Raw genomic sequence first — 17,712 nt, 5'->3', positions numbered from 1 at the left:
CTGTGGAGGGCCCCACGCCAGGGCAGGTGGGTGCACCCAAAGGAGGCTGTGACCCCATGAGAAGCCCGCGCTGGAGCAGGCTCCTGGCAGGACCTATAGACCCAGGAGTCTACAGGAGTCTACTCTCGCAGGAGCCGGCGCTGGGGAAAGCGCAGCTGCCCCCGGTCGGGCTGGGCCGGGCCGGCCGAGCGGATCCACCGAGTCGCAGGGCCTGATGTCGGGCGGGAGGCGGTGCCGCCCCGCGCAGCGGCAGCAGCAGCAGCGCCCCCGGCGGACTCCATTTCCCGTGGCGCACCGCGGCCGGGCCGGCGCAGGCGCGGCGGCGGCAGCGGCGGGCGCGGGCGGCCGGGGCCATGAGGCGGCGGGGCGCGGTGCAGCGCAAGGTGCCGTGTCTGTTCGTCACCGAGGTGAAGGACGAGCCCTCGGCCAAGCGGGAGCGACAGGTGGCTGGGGCAGTACCGGGACGGGAGGACGGGGGGCAGGCAGGTGGGGATGGGCCCGAGCCCAGGGAAAATCGTAGGGCCGCGGCGTGGAGCAGCACGGACCGTGTCAGAGCCCGCGGCCACAGCCGAGTGGCGAGAAGGTTGGCCGTAGATTTAAGGGAAGCTCACGGGAGAGGTTTGCGTAGGGTTCTCCCGCTGGAATGCAGGGAAGAAGGGCCGTCTGAGTGCCGTATCAGCTCAGCCCCACGCTTTTCCTGGCGACTGCATACAGGTGTTCACCCTGATGCTGTGTTTGCTTTTTCTCAGTGAGGGCCACTCCAGCATGACCGTACGGGGAGCCTGTGCCTGTGTGAAACCATACTGCCATTCCCGCCTGTGAGCCTCGTAGGAGGAAAAATTAGCTTGTATTTTCCCCCCCCGCCCCCCTTTTTTTTTTTTTTTCTGTTTTGTATATCAGGCTTATGACAGAAAAAAAATGAGGCTGTGAGATGTGGACAGATTGGGGCGGCACTCTAGCTGCAGACCTCCAGTTTGTGTTCCCTGATTTTAGTAGCAGCTGCGTAGTGAACTCGAATGCAGCTCTGGGTGACTTCGCATTGCTGATTGGCTTCTGGATGAAAGAGCTGAAATGTTTGCCAAAACGACAGTAATGTAATTGTTCAACTCAGAGTTAAATAATCTCAATAATGGTAATGTAAGGGTACCTCTGTACACTGTTGATTCTTCACAGAGAAAAAACTAACAGGGTATTAGATCTGGAACTGGCACATGCTATTTTTGTTTGGTTGGTTTTGGTTTTGTTGGTTTTTTTTTTAATTTTTGTGCTGTTGCTTTGAATTGGTTTTTGTTTTGGTTTTTAAAGTTCAGGCAAGGATAAAACGTGGTTATGACTGGTAGGGAAGAAAGAGAGTGGTAGTGCTGGTAAAACCAATGGGAATGTTTTCTCACTACTCAGAAATTTTTAATATAATCTTCATATATGCTGTTTGTTATAGTTATACCTAACTGTAGTATGAAACAGTCACGTTATGTAATACAGGTTCTCCTTTTATGAATTCCACATTCTGTTTCGAGACTTCTGCAATATAAGGACTTGTTTTGTGTTTTGCTGGCATAAAGAGTCCAGATTAAAAGACAAAGCTGACTGAGGAGAGAAGAGGGAGGTATGATGATTAGAAGAGAAAAAAATTTGAATCCAAACACAACTGATTGTACGTTTGCAGTGAAACTGTTCGAGAAGCTGTACAGAAGCCCTAGAAATTTGTACTAGTTCACTTTTTGTTTAAGATCCACAGATCTTGTATTTCTTTGCTCTTTTGAAGCACAAAAGTGTTTAGCTGACATCGGTGATACTAAATGTTTAATACAAGGATGCTTTTTCTACCTTGCAAGAGCACACCTGCTCTGTGTGTTGCACTAACATGGCACTATAGACTTTCATCTCCAAACTGAAAGCTGGGGAAGGCTTGTCGTGAGGAATTTCTATTGCCACCCTAATGCAGAAAGGCAGATCCCAAAATGCTGCAGTGTTGGACTGGAACACTTCTAGTTTATAGAAGTGGTTCTGTTGTCCTGTTTAGAGTGGAAAGCAAAGTCTTCTCTAAGTAATAATCAAGAATGGGAAAGAGGAAGAGACTTTACAAACAGATTGACCCGGTTCTTCTGTCTTAGAGTACTTTGCAAACTAACAGGTTTTGAAGAAACTATTAGAAATCAGCTCTATAATGTGTAATACTTAAAGAGCTAGCTTTAGAGAGGCCAACTATAAGGACCAAGAATCTGTATGACAGCAAGGCAGTAACAGCCACTTGTCTTCTTTTCAGCCATTTAAAGTTTTGGCAACTGACACTATAACTGGAAAGGCATTAGAGGCAGATGTACACAATGCAGTTCCTACTGAAAAGGTGGATGGAACCTGCTGTTATGTAACAACGTATAAAGGTAATCAGAAAGACCCATTTGCAGATTTCTCATGCTGACTAGAACTTGTTTTTCTTAGTTTTTACTTATTTTGTATGATTTATTTACAACTGTTGTGAGTTCAAGTGCCATTAAGCATCTTCACCACAAAGTAGTAGTTACCATAGACTTAGAATGTGTTTCTAGAGTTGTTCTAGCATTTACTCTCTAAAATACATGAAGTGTGATTTAAATGAATATGGACATCCAGGAACTATTCCAGTTTTTAAACTTCCTATTAGTAAGTCTTCCTTGCAAACTGGGTCAGGTATAATAGAGTGTCTAATTTCTTTGGGGAAGATATATAGAAGTACAGAGGTTGGGAGGAAATGAGAAGACTGTGGTTCATTGACTCACTGGGGCTCGTGCCTTCACCTGCATTGAAAGGAAGCTCTGTATTATGCTAGGCAAGACTGTACACAGAATCTAAAATGGATTTGAAAATTCACATAGTGTACTTTGAATTTAAATAGTAGTGGCTTTGCTGATAAAATTTCTCTAGTGGCAAATGGGAATTCCTATCTTGCCTGTTATGCAGTTTATTTCAGTACTCTGCAGGGTATGGTCACCTCAGTAAAGTGCTGGTTTTATCTTTGGAAACTCCTAGGACAACCCTACCTATGGGCCAGGTTGGATCGAAAACCCACCAAACAAGGTGAAAAAAGGTTTAAACGATTCTTGTATTCATTGGAAGATTGCAAAGGTTAGTGAAGATTACTTTCTTTCTTTTTTGACAATATAAGTTAGCCAGTTAGAAAAACAACTAAGCTGACATGGGAAAGATCAGTGATCCTTGTTCCAGTTTTTTTAACCTCACCCTTTACATTGAAGAACTTTAAACTGGTATAGGTAGCTAATTTTTTTAATCTTAATTTTTGAACCTTTGAATCTTAAATTTTGAACCTTTAAACTTCTTAAAGGCTGAACACATCTTTAAACTACCCTAATTGTAGACCACTTGAGTGTGACAGATGTTGGTGTTTGTACAAAGTAACTGGGATTACTGTCTTTAAAACAAGGTTTAGATCAGTGGTATTTTGATAATTGCATTGAAAGACAACACAGCAAAGTTGGTTAACAGTTCACCGAAAACAAAGTATTGCATTTATATGTCTAGAATTTGTCTGGAATATTGAAGAGGATTTCAAGCCTGTTCCAGATACCTGGATTCCAGCAAAGGACATAGAGTTCTCTAATGGCAATCCTTTGCCTGATGAAAATGGACATATGCCAGGTACCTATGATGCAGCACAGGTAAAACTGGGGAAAGGTGTGTGTGTGAATTTCTGAAGTGAATTAGAATTAGTTCCAGAGTTAAAAGTAGTATTTAACATATTCAGAAAAAAAAAATTGGAACGTCATTCGTTGACTATCCAGAAAGGCTTTGTTCTTCTGACACATGGAAATAATTGCAGTTTGCTGTACAAACTCACAGGCTTTCAGCTGAAGGCATAATTGGCACATTTGCATTCTTCTGAGATACAGTAGTTTTTCTTTTTACTCTTTCTGTTTGTACTTAACTGTAGGGTTTTTTTTTTTAATGCATGTAACAGCTTCTAGTATTTACTTTGGTGAAATGTAGTGTTTTCTCATAGGTTGGGTGCCCGTGGAGAAGAATAGTAAGCAGTATTGCTGGCACTCATCTGTTGTAAATTATGAGGCAGGAATAGCACTGGTATTGAAACACCATGCTGACCCAGGGCTTCTGGAAATCAGTCCCGTGCCTTTATCAGAAATTTTAGAACAAACATTGGAGCTTATTGGGACTAATATCAATGCAAATCCATATGGTAAGTTTATATGGTCTGTTCTTAAATACCTTTTTTCTTTAGTGGTATTTTTGAGTGAAATCAGTGCATTTTCTTTGTGTAAGTTTTTTAGAAGAGTTTTCCAGTAGCAACCTTCATAGAAAGGAGATAAAGGGCTGGCTGAAGGAACTCTCACCCAAAAATACTCAGTTTAGAAAGCTGAGTTATCATGGGACTAATTACATCTATTAAATCTCAGTTACTATAAAAATGCATTGCTTTGGTCTTTCAGAAATATTTTGACTGGAGAAAAGTGTTGTAAATATTACTATTAAGATATTAGTAAAATTTTTAAAGTTTGTTTCTTGGAACCTTCACTTTTTTTACACACTCTTTTGATGAATTGAAGTAGAAAGCTTTATTCAGCCATTTTTTGGAGCCCCTAAAGTTAGTCAGAAGTTGCAATTTTTTAATTATGAAAGAGAAATTTTTAAAGGAAATGTAATTTAGGCTAGATTTAAGTTGTGGCTCCTTCCTTTAAAGGCCTTATAGTGAGAAACTAATTAAGTATGAGCACAAGTGAGTTCTAACTTCTGTGCTTTGCTGTTAGGATAACTTGCAAAGATGAGTAGGAAAAATAGTCCTACCTGGTCCTAAGCATTTCTTCAGTTTGAACAAGAATTGCAACAAAAAGTTCTAATAGCTGTGTTCTTAGATGAAGATTTATGTTAACATGAAAAGGCAATGCAGTTGTTAACAGCCCAGTTTTAAGTATTCATGAGAAGATGTGCCAGATTTTCAGGAACTAAGGTGTTTGTGCCATTGATCATGATCTGAAGTATGAAGGACTTAGCTGGTAGCTTTATGGTGACTGAGGAGGTAACCACAAGGAAAAAACAGACAACTCTATAAATCTGTGTGTCATGTTTATTTTATACAAAGGAGGAGGTTTTAAAAAATATAAATGAAAATGTGAGGAGAGACCATTGCATTTGGTACTTAAAAATGTAATTAACTGTTCTCTTAAAGACAGGATAATGTTGTAGCATCTAATAAAAGTTTACCTTTACAGAGTGTTTTTAAGATGTCTGCAATAACAAAAGTGAGGAAACACAGTAACTAGGAGGAAGCTATTTGTTTTTTTAAATGTAGGATTAGGAAGCAAGAAGCACCCTGTACATCTTCTAGTCCCACATGGAGCATTTGAAATAAAGAATCCACCTGCTTTGAAGCAAAATGACATACTGTCTTGGTTTGAAAGCTGCACGGAGGGTAAAGTTGAAGGAATTGTGTGGCACTGCCATGATGGGTGTTTAATCAAGGTGAGTATGTGGATGGACACGTGGAAAGCACTGTAATAATTCATAAAATGTGAAGTACTGTATTCATTTTTTGTCTTTTTTTTCCAAATTCTTTAATAGTAAATAAGTAAATCTCCAACAAATGAGATGACAGTAGAATTAGCTACTGTAATGACAACATAACATATTGAACTTTTTCATTCCCAACATGCTAACAAAGTAATTGAGAACATATTTTCTTGCCTGTCTGTACAGGCAGCATTCGTTTTAAAGCTTAATTCTTGTATTTAAAAATTGAGTTCTCATAATGTTGACTAATAGAACAAGTATTATTAATAAGAATGTGATTTTTCATTAATTAGCAAGTTTATATTATTTCTGAAACTGTGGAGGACACCTTGGTTCTGGTTTGCCTTTTGTGCTTTGCTGTTTTTCATGTTACAGAGATAACTTATTCATGGTTTTAAGTGCCCTGATGCAGAGGATCCTAGAATCCACAAACACCCACACACTTCCCAAGCTGGAAATTGTTGCACTACTCTATCAAAATGGCTGAAATGATCTTCTTTCCTTTTCTTTTAGCTCCATCGCCATCATCTTGGTTTACCTTGGCCACTTGCAGAGACGTACCTGAATTCTCAGCCTGTTGTAATTTCTTTTAACAGAACTAAATATGACTGTGACTTTGAACCAAAGAGTTTGTTTCACCATTTTTCAGTGTTGGATGGACAAAGATTTGACAGACTCAAAGATATCAAGTTTGATGCTTGAAATGATTTTTTTTCTTTTAAGTTAATTGTTGTATGTCCTGCATTCCTCTTAGTTGTGTCTACCACAGAATTCTTCATGAATACTCTTCTAGCTTAGGCAACAGCCCAGGTACTACTGTATCATTTTAAGTTTATCCTAAATGACTAATTTTATATAACAGAGATCTACCTTCCAGCATGTTTATTTTATGAAAAGTCCTTAATTTTGAACCCATTCCTAGAAAATGTTAGCACTGTGTGTAGGAAGTATGTTTTCTACTGCTGGCTGGTCCTAAAAGCTTTACTAGTTAATGCAATCTACTGGAAAAGTTACATAGGTTGTGCTTCTACAAATGTAATTATTATGACACTATTGTATGTAGGTTTGAGACTTAGCATCAAGTTTCTTAACAGTAGACGGACATACTTCAGGTGGGACCAGAAATTTGACTTTTTTTTTTAAAGTTGTAACAGTTTCTTACATGGGAAAACTTCCTGGTATCATTTAACTGTATATCTGCAGCATTATACTGTTATTTAAAAACCCAATTAAACTATATCCTCCAGGCACTTGCACTATTTTGGGACAAAGAGAGTAAATAATAGAAAATAAGCTATTTTTATTCTGGAGAGCCTAGTAAGTGGAGAGAGACATGACTTGGTTTAGTAATTCCCATTTACAACTATGTCTCAATTAGGAAACTTCATCAAAGACATATTAAGATAAGGTATATAAATAATAAAGGTGAGACTGAATGATCATTTGAGTTGGCTTTATTTCATCTCTGCTATAAAAGTATACATCCAGCAACATTAAAAAAAAAAAAAAATATGTACAAAAAATCCCAGTGTTTTGGCTGAAATAGTATAGCTTCATTTTCAGTTCTTTGTTCTTGGATTTTTTAACATTGAGGTAAAAATAACCAGGGACATAAAAACAGACATCCAGCACACTGACCCTGAGTTCAGAGTTAAACATTATGGTTGCACAGGACAAGAGCAAATTATGTATTCTTACTGATCTGGGACTTAGCATACTTAGTATGCTGACAGTTTAAAGGTTTATTAACTTCTAAGAGAAGCCCAAGGTTTCAATTTCACCTGACACCTTATTACCCAAATTAACTGTTCTGAATTAAAATACATTATTGCACAGGAGCTGGGACAGGTAAAACTCACTTTTATTTTGACTGTTGTGTACAGTGACCATGAACTGTTGAATAATCCAATTCTGCACTCTTAGGTGTGTGCAAACTCGCATAACTTTAAGAGATTTGTACTATTCGAAGATACAAAAAATGAAATTGTCTGTGTTTATCAATGATGAGGATATTGAACACTACCCCAGTCAACAGAACTGTTGTCTGGATTATTCTGAATGCCAAACTCTTCATAAAGGTGCTTCAATCTCTCTTCTAAGATAATATTTTTTTTTAATTCTTCTTTGTAGTTATATTTTAGATCCTCAAGTTCTTCAAAAAAGGAAGGACTATAGGTTTCTAGTTCTCTTCTTAGCTCTTTTGTCTCTTCCTATTAAAAAGAATGAAAAGGAGTACCTTTATGCAGAACTTTGCTAATACCACACCTATTTTTTCCTTTTTCATGAGGGATTATATAAGAGAATAAGGATCTTGTCTAGAATCAAAAAACTCTAGCCATAAACAGCATCTTCACTAAAAACAGGCTTTGTGAACAATGCTTAGAAATTGACTGTATCATTAAATATTAATTTAGTTATTAAACAGCTCTTTCTAGCCCAACATAATTTTGCTTATTATCTTGCCTAGGATGATCCTTGCAGCTCACCTTTAATTGTTGTTTTTCGAGCTCTGAAACTTCCAGCTGTGACTGGAGGTCAGCCATTTCTGTCATTAGTTTATCAATTTTATCCTTCTCTACAGTTTCATTATGTCCTGCAAAAATAATGATTTTTTAAATGAAATTTTAAGTAGTGAAAACCCATGGCACAAATAATCTTGTTTCAATAATTCTGCATCTCCTGAAAACTGAAACAGTTAAATAAGACCAGTTATGATCACCAAACATTAAAGTCAGCTAGACTTTTCCTTAGTTCTTTTACAAATTAGGCAGTGGTGTCTAGTTCCTAGTTTACAGCCTCTTGCTCAAAGTAATTGATTATAGAGATTTTTATTGAAAATTCTCTTCAAAAAGCGTGTATATGTACTCAAAAATCCAAGACCTTAATCTGCTTCAGTTTACGCGACTTTGGGATTAATCTACTTCAAATAATTCTGTAGATTTATTATCACTTTGCACACACATATTAAGTAAAAGTAGTTTTAGACCCTAAATACAAGAAGATCTTTAGGTATTGAAAATTATTACCAGCTGCAGGACCTTCATTTGTAGAGGTTTGTCTTTTGTGCTTATAATCCTCTATCTGGTTCACTAGTTCTGCTTTTTCTTTCTCTAATTGATTATTAGTTAATCTGGAATATTAAAAAAATAGATTTTTTAAATTATTACAATATTTTAAAACATAAAATATTTAACTAAAAATTGCAGTGGTCATTTCCTGATCTTCTGGTCACTTCCTGATTTCATGTATATTAGCTGAGATACTTAGTTTAGAAGTACATTACCTTAAAAGCTGAAGCTCCTTGATGATGTTTTCCTCTGACCCTGAACCTTCAGGAAGATGTTTGAGATGCTCAATCTTAAAAAAAAAATTAAGAAAGTTTTATTCTTGAAAACAGTATCCATGGCCCTGCAGTTCAAATAGAGTTCTCTTGGATACAATATTAAAAAAAGAATGAAAATAACACTAAGGATGTAACCAAACATTAAGCTAATAGAAAAAAAAACAAAAACTTGTTCATGTACAGTTCCCACACACAAAGCTAATGCTTGACAGCCTTTCCAAAGTTAGTAAAATCATTGCTATGTATTTAATGAAGGGCAGAGAATAAAGTAGAAGTTAGATTTACAAAGAAAGTTGGATACATAGCTACACCAACGTACTGTATAAATATGCTTAAGGAATTAATATGCCTAAATTATTTAAATGCTTTAAAAATATTACTGATATAGTTATTTGCATACTTGGGTGTCCCAGTTAATTTTGAAAGATTGTATGAAAACCCTGTGATTTTTGTAATGACAGCCCCAGTGAGGGTACAGTGACTTGGGGTGACCTGCAAGTTAAGTTAGAAGAGGTCCCTGACTAGAGAGGGAGGGAGCCTCTGAAAGAGACTCCTGGTAAAGATGCAGGCACAAGAGTGGTTTAAATATGTGATTATATACAGTTGATGAATGCAGTGACAGTTCATGAACTCCTATGAGGTTACTGACAATGATAGGTTTTTGTTCTGTTACTACCTAACAGGGTAAGGATTTGGTTTTTTTTACACAATCAGGCTCTGTTTTTTGAAACATAGTTAACTTTGATCTCATCCCTTCATCAGTACTTGAGACATGAAAGAAACTGAAAAGTGTGTTGCTCCCCGAGTAATATCACAAAATGAAAGACTTCTATCTCCATGTTAAATTCGCTGCTGGTATATACTTCATGTAAATAACACTGATGTTAGAAAAGGAAAAACAAGGAAAAACTAAGAAAGTAATTGTTTTGTAGGAATAAATTCCAAGTTCTGTTATTGAACACATCTACTTTCTTACATAATATATAGACACACACACACACATATATATATCTATATATCTATATATCTATGACTTCCCAAATCAGAAGTTTTATATTTGATACCTTACACTGAGAAAGGCCAGTACAAGTTGTCTGGGGAAGAAAATCGTCTGAATATAAATAAATGAGAAGATGGAAGCTAATGTAGGGGCAATTCTCTTTGTACTTAAAAGCCAAAAGGTGATGCATCTTTTAAAAGGTACCTAAGTTTAAAATTCATCAACTCTTCCACACGTACAATAGTACTTGTAAGACTACTGGAGACTGCATGTAAGGGACCAGACTGGAAACAGAAATGAGGATCCTATTTAGGATAGCGAACTCAGTACTCTCCTGCCCCCCACCAAAACCAGAGGAACTAGGGAAGTCTCTGCAGCAACCTCACTGCAAAACAAGCTTGAAAGATTTAAGGCCTTTTGAAGCATCTATCTACAGGCTTTCATGTGATCACTGAAACTATAATAAAAAAAACCCTACAGAAAAATATAGTAGAAAAATAATCATATTCCTCAGACTGCAAATCAAGAATATGTATTGATAATATGTGGTAAACCTCATTAATTGGCTAAAATATGCAAATATAGCAACTATGACTGAAAAAAAGCATAAAAGAAAGGGTTAGAAAAAAAACAAGTATTCTGCCACTACAGACATTATTACAAAGACAAATTAAGCATTCTATTTCCAGAGTTATCTAGCTAAATTTTACTCACTTGTTCTTTCAGGTCTTGTACATTTTTATCAGCGTTGTGCTCACGTTCTGTTGCTTCCTGAAGCAGCCTTTTAAGGTTAGCAATGCTTTGGGTTTTCTTAGCAATATCTGTTTCCATTTCCTTCAACTTAGTTTCCTGCATTCTGACAGTATTTTTATTTAGAGAAAAATAAGAGCGGAAGTTAATACTTATGCAGAAACAGAGATTAAAATATCTTTAGGAGAATAAATGCTGTAAAATACACCCTAAAATATGTTTGGGGCATTGGCCTTGAAATAACCACTGGCCTTATAAACACAGTTTGCTGAAAGAAGCATAGCAAGAAACACATCTTTAATCTTAGAATAAAGGCTTTTCTAGATATTACACTGTTGTGGTTCTCTTTTTGTGTCTACATTTATTAAAAGGGGACAGGAATATTTTTATGCTATTGCGCATAAACCCCAAACACCTGCTGCTGAAAGGATCCATGCTGCTGATGCAGGATGTACACTAGCTGGATCTTACTTCAGTGTTATACCTTTGAAAGTATTTTTCTAATGATTTAGTAATTTATGAAAAATAATGTACCGAGAAAAGGACTAATGCAGATGCAGAAGATGAAGACTCCAAGGCCAAACTAATCTGCAGTAAATTGTTTACCCTGGAGGAAGAGCAGTCTGAAGAAGATTCCATTTTGCTTTGAGCTTTACAAGGCTACAAAAAGGTTTGTGTAGAATCTGAAATGTTGGAAAGTACCTCTGGAGGTCATGTAGCCCCATCTCCTATCTGAATCCATCTGGATTTTAGATAGCAATACAGTGTCCAACACCTTGCTACCTGCCAAGGAGTCTTCTGAAGGGTCACTGGGATGACAGCCCTTTGTTTGCCCTATGAAACACTTTGTGTTACCACGTATATGCATTGGTAGATGTGCTGGTGAGGTGCATTGCATGTTAAAGTTCCCCAAGGAGCTCTAGGTTAGTAAGGTTATGTTATTAACTTACTTTAAAGTAAATGCAAATAGAAGGCTTTAGTCACATGAGTTGAAATAGGCAAGTACAATTAAATGTGACCATGTATTTTGTATCTATACACAACTATGTATCACTGTCAACTAAATAGAACCAAGTAGAAATGTTTTTGAAAAGAGGTGAAGAAGAATACTGCTGAACCAATATGGCAGCTGTTAAGGGCCTACTATCTTCACTGCATGCTCATAGCCTCTCTCTGCTGTGGCAATCAGCTACTTCTGTCCTGTCCTGCAGTCAGCTCTGCCCTCCTTCCTTAGACAAATTATGGTTTCATCTGGCCTTGCACAGAGACATTTTACCTCACTGGATTGTTTGGGGGAAGGTTAAAAAAAAACAAAATGCTTTTTGAAGTCTCAATGAAGAAATGGCTCAGCAATATGTCAGAGTAGCACTACACTCCCCAAGGGATCCTGTGGGAGCGCAAGACTCAGAAGGGAGTAAAATCTTGGACATCAACAGTGTTCTGACCTAAGATAAAATTAAACAAGTCTCTCTCCTGTCCAGCTGATTTTCTGCCCTAATAAGTTTACTGTCAGAGGTTCTGATTTTGTAGATACTTTCCATTTCTGTTTAACACTATTAAAGAGTACTTTTTAACATGTCAACTTATTTCACCCTGAAGTCATCCAGGAGTCCAGGACTAAGTATTTATTACCAAAAATTTGCTCCCTGCCATCCTTACACAGGTTGTTTATCTCTTAATAGCATAAGCATTGTATAATTTTTCTGTCCTTTTATTACATTCCCAATTCTTACCTTGTTACAATGGACTTCCAGCCTCTGCTGTCAGCTCCATCAAGCTGGCTCTCAGCCAAATTTAGCTTCTTAATGGTTTCCTCCAGCTGTACATTTAACTTCTCATTTAATATCTCCAAGTTATTCTTCTCTATTCGTAGCTTCTCTCCACTGTCAACTTCCTATTGTTCAATAAAAGCAAAGCTTTATGGAATACTTAACCGCACATGAAGCATGGTATTATCTCAAACGACAGTGAGACGGTGAGTGCTGATGTAGAGGAAAATGGCATCAAAGACTACTAGCACTACAACTTCCAAATTTGATCTTGGGCTAGTCCTTGGATATCTCCTTTCCACATATAGTAAAATAAATCTTTCATGGCCATATCAGTGTTATATCAACCATTAAGAAAAGTAAAAACTATATACTTACCATAACCAGTGCCTAGTGGAAAGAAAGGGATGCATCAAAATGATCATACCTTTTTCAGTTCTTTACGCAGTCTTTCATTTTCAGTAATGAGTTTTTCCGTTGCTTTGGTTTTAGATTCAAAACGCACACTCAGCTGGCTCTCCAGATCAAGTTTCATTTTTTCCATTTCAGACTAAAGATCAAACAGTTTGTTAAAACCCATTTACATTGCTCAGTAGAAGATTTTAGATTTCCATTTAAAGCACAGGTACTTAGCACAGCGAACATTTCATCACATAGTTAAATGTATCTGCAAGGTACAATGTACCTTAAACTGTGCAGTATGTTATACTAAAATGCAGTTTTGCCTTTCTGTTCTATATATTTCACAGCTGGCATTTCCAAAACAGTTTTGTGCCAATCAGTATCATGCTACTCCATTTTGTTACTAACTTGCATATAAACTGTTACCTAAATAAAGTTACTGGAGACAAATCTGTACCTTTAGCCTCTCATTTTCCTGCTCAAGACCAAGTAATTTCTCATTAGAAACCACAGCTGGAGCTTTTTTCAGTTCTTCATTTTCTCTTTGGACTCTCTCAACAACCTTTTTCATCAAGCCAATTGTTTTTTCCAGTTCTGGGACTGTCTTTCCACTTCTACCAGCCTACAGAGGGGGGAAGGAAAGAAGTAAAAGTGAACAAATAGTTCATCTTAACATTCTGAGATACTCCAGACCTTACATTATTGCTTATTTTCCCATTGCAATTCATACTTATATTAAAAAAATGCTTTATTTTGATACAACTTGAACACTAGAATTTCTTGCATACTTAGCTCTCCAAAACATCTGAAGATTTATTAATCCCCCAAGTCAACAGATCAACTCCTTCATTTTCTATGTTACCCTAAAGAGCTGCAGTTAAGTCTCAAAATCTGCTGTACTCATGAACTAAACTGAAACATTAGGAAAATAAATTAAATAACTACTTAATTTATTTAGCTTTTCTTGTAGAAAATTTCCCCAATCCAACAGACCATGCAATTGCTTAAATACTAATACCGTTGGGGGCACAGGAGAAAAATGGGAGCTTGAGGGAAGAAAAGAAGGCTCTTTTTTAGCAACCCTTCTTCTGCTGAATTAAAGTGACAGAAGAACGACATATTAAAGCATAAGTAGATCTGCCTTTCCAAAGGCATATATTCTTCTTGCAAAATGATAAATAAATAAATGTGGGGGAAAATACTGTAATTTCCCTGTTTTTCTTCTTTCACTACATTAAATAATGAGTTAGGAAATCTGTTAGGGAGTCTTCAAATCCATTTTTTTTCTCATCCTCTTTGTAACAATTTCCTCAGCAATCATAATTTAAAGATACTGCTGATTCCAGTTCAGGGGACATAAGGAACCCCATAAGGAAAATGAGGAGGATTTACTCCCTAGACTTCTACATAAATGTATAGCAACCAAATTTCAGAAGTAAAAACTACTTATTTTTCTTCTCTAAAATAACTGGAGGGATTAGGAGGTTTGTGTTGGTACACAGCAGAGTTAAAGAGAAACCTGTCACATCTTGCTGCCTGTGAATGGAGAAAGATGCAGAATTTGCTGTATCCTCAGAATCTTTGCGTGAAACAGTTGTATAAACTGAATTTTCTTGTCTAAGAATACCACTACATAAGAGAGACAGGTCTACAAGCACTTCATGCAAAGCATGGGTAAAAGAATGAAAAATATCTGATCTTTTTCAGGTACCCCAAAGTAAAACTCATTCTCCTTGTGTAGTGAGCTACAAAGAGCTACACAGGCACTTAGGAGCTTTTATCAATTCACCTTTCTTTACAAGGTCACACAAATAGTTTGATAAGTGAGCAGCAGGAGACACACTGCTGAGTAGTTTTTCCCCTTAACTTTGGAAATATTGTTCTATTAAAGTAGTTGACAGTAGCTAGGGTAAAATTTTGCTGTGTTACCTTCCATAGTACAACAAACAAAAACCTTCACTATTAGTAACTGACCCTTTTTACATCTGCATCAAAAAATTTACATAAACATATGAATATAATTTTCATTATTACTGCTGTAACTGCTATTTATTGTACAAATATGCTGCTGAAGGTAACTAATCCAAATGACAAAATAAGGCCATGATAGTGCAAATATTTAATAGTTTAGCTCTAGTCCTTCTAATGCTCCTGTTAACTTAAGGTCATTAATTCATTATAGCATTTTGTCAATACAATAAACAAGAGCAATTAATGTTTGGCTTTGGTTGATTCCAAAATATTTCATTTCAGTAATACTTTGGGGTTTTTTGTATTTTGTTTTAATTTACTTATGATGAAAAGTGCTGTTAAGATACTCACCCCTCTAATGCTGCCCAGCTTTCGTTCAGCTTCTGCTTTCTCTTTTTTGAGAAGTTCACACATTTCTTTTAAGTCATCTACTTGGTCCTACAAATAAAAAACAAAAAAAAAGTGATAAGCAACTTAAATCTCAAATTGAAGTGAAAAACTGGTGAACAAAATTACAGTGGTTTTACTTGAAAAATGTAAGAGAAAGCAATTTCCCATCACAATGACATTTTCCATTATTTCTACCATTCTACCATATTCAACCTTCTCATCATTCATGTAAAAACATGGAAAATTTACAGTATGTACAGAAAAAATATCCATTTCATTTTAAGCAATTCTCTGAGCTGTGTGAGGGTAAAGGGACTAAAGTAAGATGATGTTACCTTTAGTCTTGGCAAATCTTTATTGGCCTGCTCTAGCTGGAATTTTAGCTCAATGTTTTCAGATGACAATCTGAAATTCTCCTTTAAAACTTCTTGTTCTCTTCGATACTGATCACCTGATCTTATTCCTGATGTCTTGAGAAAAGAAAGGAAAAAGATATAATTAAGTGGTAATGTAATTCAGTACAACTATCAGTTGTAGCTGATTAAGAGCAACAGAGAACTAGTATTTTTCACAGGAATGAAGCAAGACTATATTATTTCCAGTTTTGATCTAATCTGCTTTGATTTTAACACCTTCTCTTACATTTCATTAACTTGCTTAACCTTTAAGGGAAGTTTACAAATCAGTATAAACCAGTAAAAATTTTGTCAAACCAAAATTACTTCTCAAACTATTCTGTAGAAGTAAACCTCAAAGACTAAAAGATAAAGAAGTTACTGAATGAAGTAAGCTGTGACACTGTACCTGGGAACAGCACCTAATTTTAAGAGCATACTCTGGTAGTTTTTCAGGTAGCACATACATCATAAGAAATTTCAATTATGTCAAATGGATCAGAGAGCAAGCCAGGAACAGTAGCATGTCATTCTCATTTAATCTGTTAGTTCCCAAAATCCTAAGTTTTTATCCATGGAGGATTGTGATTTCAACTACACAAAGATGGCTTTGCATACTTTATAGTGCCAGCTGAAATCACAGCAATACAGTAAATTTACTCTGACTAGTAAAAAGAAAAGTCTTTTAATAATTTAATAATCAGTATTTTTTACTTATGTAATTTGGGAATTAACTGTATGATTCATTACTTTATTGCTAATTGGAGGAATCAAGTATTTGTTTCTTTAAAGCCTTTTTTTTTCTTGGTGTAAATAATAACAGATCGTAAGTCTCTTAAAGAATGAAGGATATCAATTAGCTCCATGTATCTTTGGATAGTCTCTGGATCAAAATTTTAGAATTGGCAGTAGCTTACTTGTGAGCTGACATGCATGCCTATCCTGAAAGTATAACGTTTGCTTTCTGGACCACTTGGTAAGTACTCTAATATCCCTGCAGACCATGCACAGGAAAGCACTGCTTTATCAAGATCAAACTATTCTATTTCTAAATTATTTGTACTGAAGAAATGCTAGAGGGTCACTACAGTATCAAACCTTAGGCATTTCACAAAATTCTGGGATAGTTTCAACCCCTTCTGTACAGCCTCGGTCATTTTCCTGTTTATTCTCTCCAGTGTGTTGATTCATTTCATTATTCATATTTATATTCTCTGCTTCACAGTCATTAGCTTGATTAGGAGGTTCCCCTGAACCAGACTGATTGCAGCTCATTTTATCAGCATCAGGCTCTTCTACACATTCCTCTTCATCCACATTTGATTGCTTGAAGATTTCTTGCTTCCTCTCTTCTTCTTCTTCGCATTTCTCATTAACTTCTCCATTTTCAGGTTGGGTTATATTTTCTTCTTTTTCACCACAGTTCTCTTTACCAGCTTCAGCTATAATTTTGGTTTTCAGTCCTTCCCTAGAAACATCTGTGTCCTTGCATTTCTCACTATCTTCAGGGTGCTGTTCAAGAGACACTTCTCTGCTTACATCTGCAGCAGCCTCCTGGCCTTCATTATGCATGATGCATGTTTGCATGCCTGTGTCCCCATCTACTTCACTACCATCAGTAACTCTATTATTAGTCTGATGTTTGATTTCATTCCTATTTGAAATAGATTTCTTGTGAAGGAATTTCAGATACTTCTGTTTACTGACACTGATAGGAACAGACTTGGTCAGTTCAGTTTGGTCACATGTACTCTGAGTCAAGTTGAAGATAGAGTGAAGCATGAAAGAAGAGCAGAACACAGTAAAAGAAAACAGAAAACAGAAAGGAAACTAGAACCTACTGTTAAGTCTATTCTTGAAAGATTAAGAAAACATAAAAATGCAAAATTTGCAATATAATCAACCTTGTAAAAATTGAAGAACAACAAAAACACCTAATGTAACTGAAATGAAGCTGAGTATTTCCCCAAACTCTGTGTGTCTTAAATTTTTAATCAATATATAATATAGTAGTCTCTCAGCTGCAGACTCACATTTAAAAATATATTTTCCTTATTTCTCTGCATATGCTAGGATGCTGAATATTCCAGCTTCTACCTGTAGGACACAGAAATCTGAGAACTTTGGGGATTTGGGGGTTTTGGTTTGTTGGGTTTTTTAAAAAGCACCAAA

At 36.6% G+C, this 17,712-nt stretch overlaps 2 protein-coding genes across 4 annotated transcripts in view; one reads left to right on the top strand and one right to left on the bottom strand.

Moving 5' to 3' along the window:
- Positions 1 to 311: 311 nt before the first annotated feature.
- Positions 312 to 6,962, top strand: LOC131593133 (RNA ligase 1-like). Its single transcript, XM_058865390.1, has 7 exons — positions 312 to 443; positions 2,267 to 2,384; positions 3,010 to 3,105; positions 3,520 to 3,636; positions 3,998 to 4,192; positions 5,303 to 5,472; positions 6,034 to 6,962. The coding sequence occupies exons 1-7, from the start codon at positions 354 to 356 to the stop codon at positions 6,220 to 6,222; spliced, it is 975 nt and encodes a 324-aa protein (XP_058721373.1). The 5' UTR covers positions 312 to 353; the 3' UTR covers positions 6,223 to 6,962.
- A 138-nt stretch (positions 6,963 to 7,100) lies between these two features.
- LOC131593132 (centrosomal protein of 290 kDa-like) overlaps positions 7,101 to 17,712 on the bottom strand; it is a 50,148-nt gene continuing 39,536 nt past the window's right edge. Inside the window, exons 45-55 of one of the 3 annotated variants that reach the window (XM_058865387.1) lie at positions 16,639 to 17,292; positions 15,481 to 15,615; positions 15,107 to 15,193; positions 13,242 to 13,406; positions 12,810 to 12,932; positions 12,347 to 12,507; positions 10,578 to 10,719; positions 8,804 to 8,877; positions 8,547 to 8,650; positions 8,007 to 8,113; positions 7,101 to 7,730 (exon numbers count right to left, since the gene is read on the bottom strand). In XM_058865387.1, coding sequence (XP_058721370.1) covers positions 7,518 to 7,730; positions 8,007 to 8,113; positions 8,547 to 8,650; positions 8,804 to 8,877; positions 10,578 to 10,719; positions 12,347 to 12,507; positions 12,810 to 12,932; positions 13,242 to 13,406; positions 15,107 to 15,193; positions 15,481 to 15,615; positions 16,639 to 17,292 — 1,965 coding nt within the window. In that variant the 3' untranslated portion in view covers positions 7,101 to 7,517. The remainder of the gene's footprint in view (positions 7,731 to 8,006; positions 8,114 to 8,546; positions 8,651 to 8,803; positions 8,878 to 10,577; positions 10,720 to 12,346; positions 12,508 to 12,809; positions 12,933 to 13,241; positions 13,407 to 15,106; positions 15,194 to 15,480; positions 15,616 to 16,638; positions 17,293 to 17,712) is intronic. The other 2 variants (XM_058865388.1, XM_058865389.1) reach the window with 2 other exon arrangements.

The sequence above is a fragment of the Poecile atricapillus genome, chromosome Z (genome assembly GCF_030490865.1).
Source record: "Poecile atricapillus isolate bPoeAtr1 chromosome Z, bPoeAtr1.hap1, whole genome shotgun sequence".
NCBI classification, from domain to species: domain Eukaryota; kingdom Metazoa; phylum Chordata; class Aves; order Passeriformes; family Paridae; genus Poecile; species Poecile atricapillus.
The sequence above is the reverse complement of the archived record's forward strand: the minus strand, read 5'-3'. Positions and strand labels throughout refer to the sequence as shown.

Bases quoted from the DNA above. Each gene is read 5' to 3' on its own strand.
- LOC131593133 (XM_058865390.1), top strand. From the start codon at position 354: ATGAGGCGGCGGGGCGCGGTGCAGCGCAAGGTGCCGTGTCTGTTCGTC. The intron at 3,106-3,519 runs GTTAGTGAAGAT...TTATATGTCTAG, and splicing joins TTCATTGGAAGATTGCAAAG to AATTTGTCTGGAATATTGAA. The intron at 5,473-6,033 runs GTGAGTATGTGG...CTTTTCTTTTAG, and splicing joins ATGATGGGTGTTTAATCAAG to CTCCATCGCCATCATCTTGG.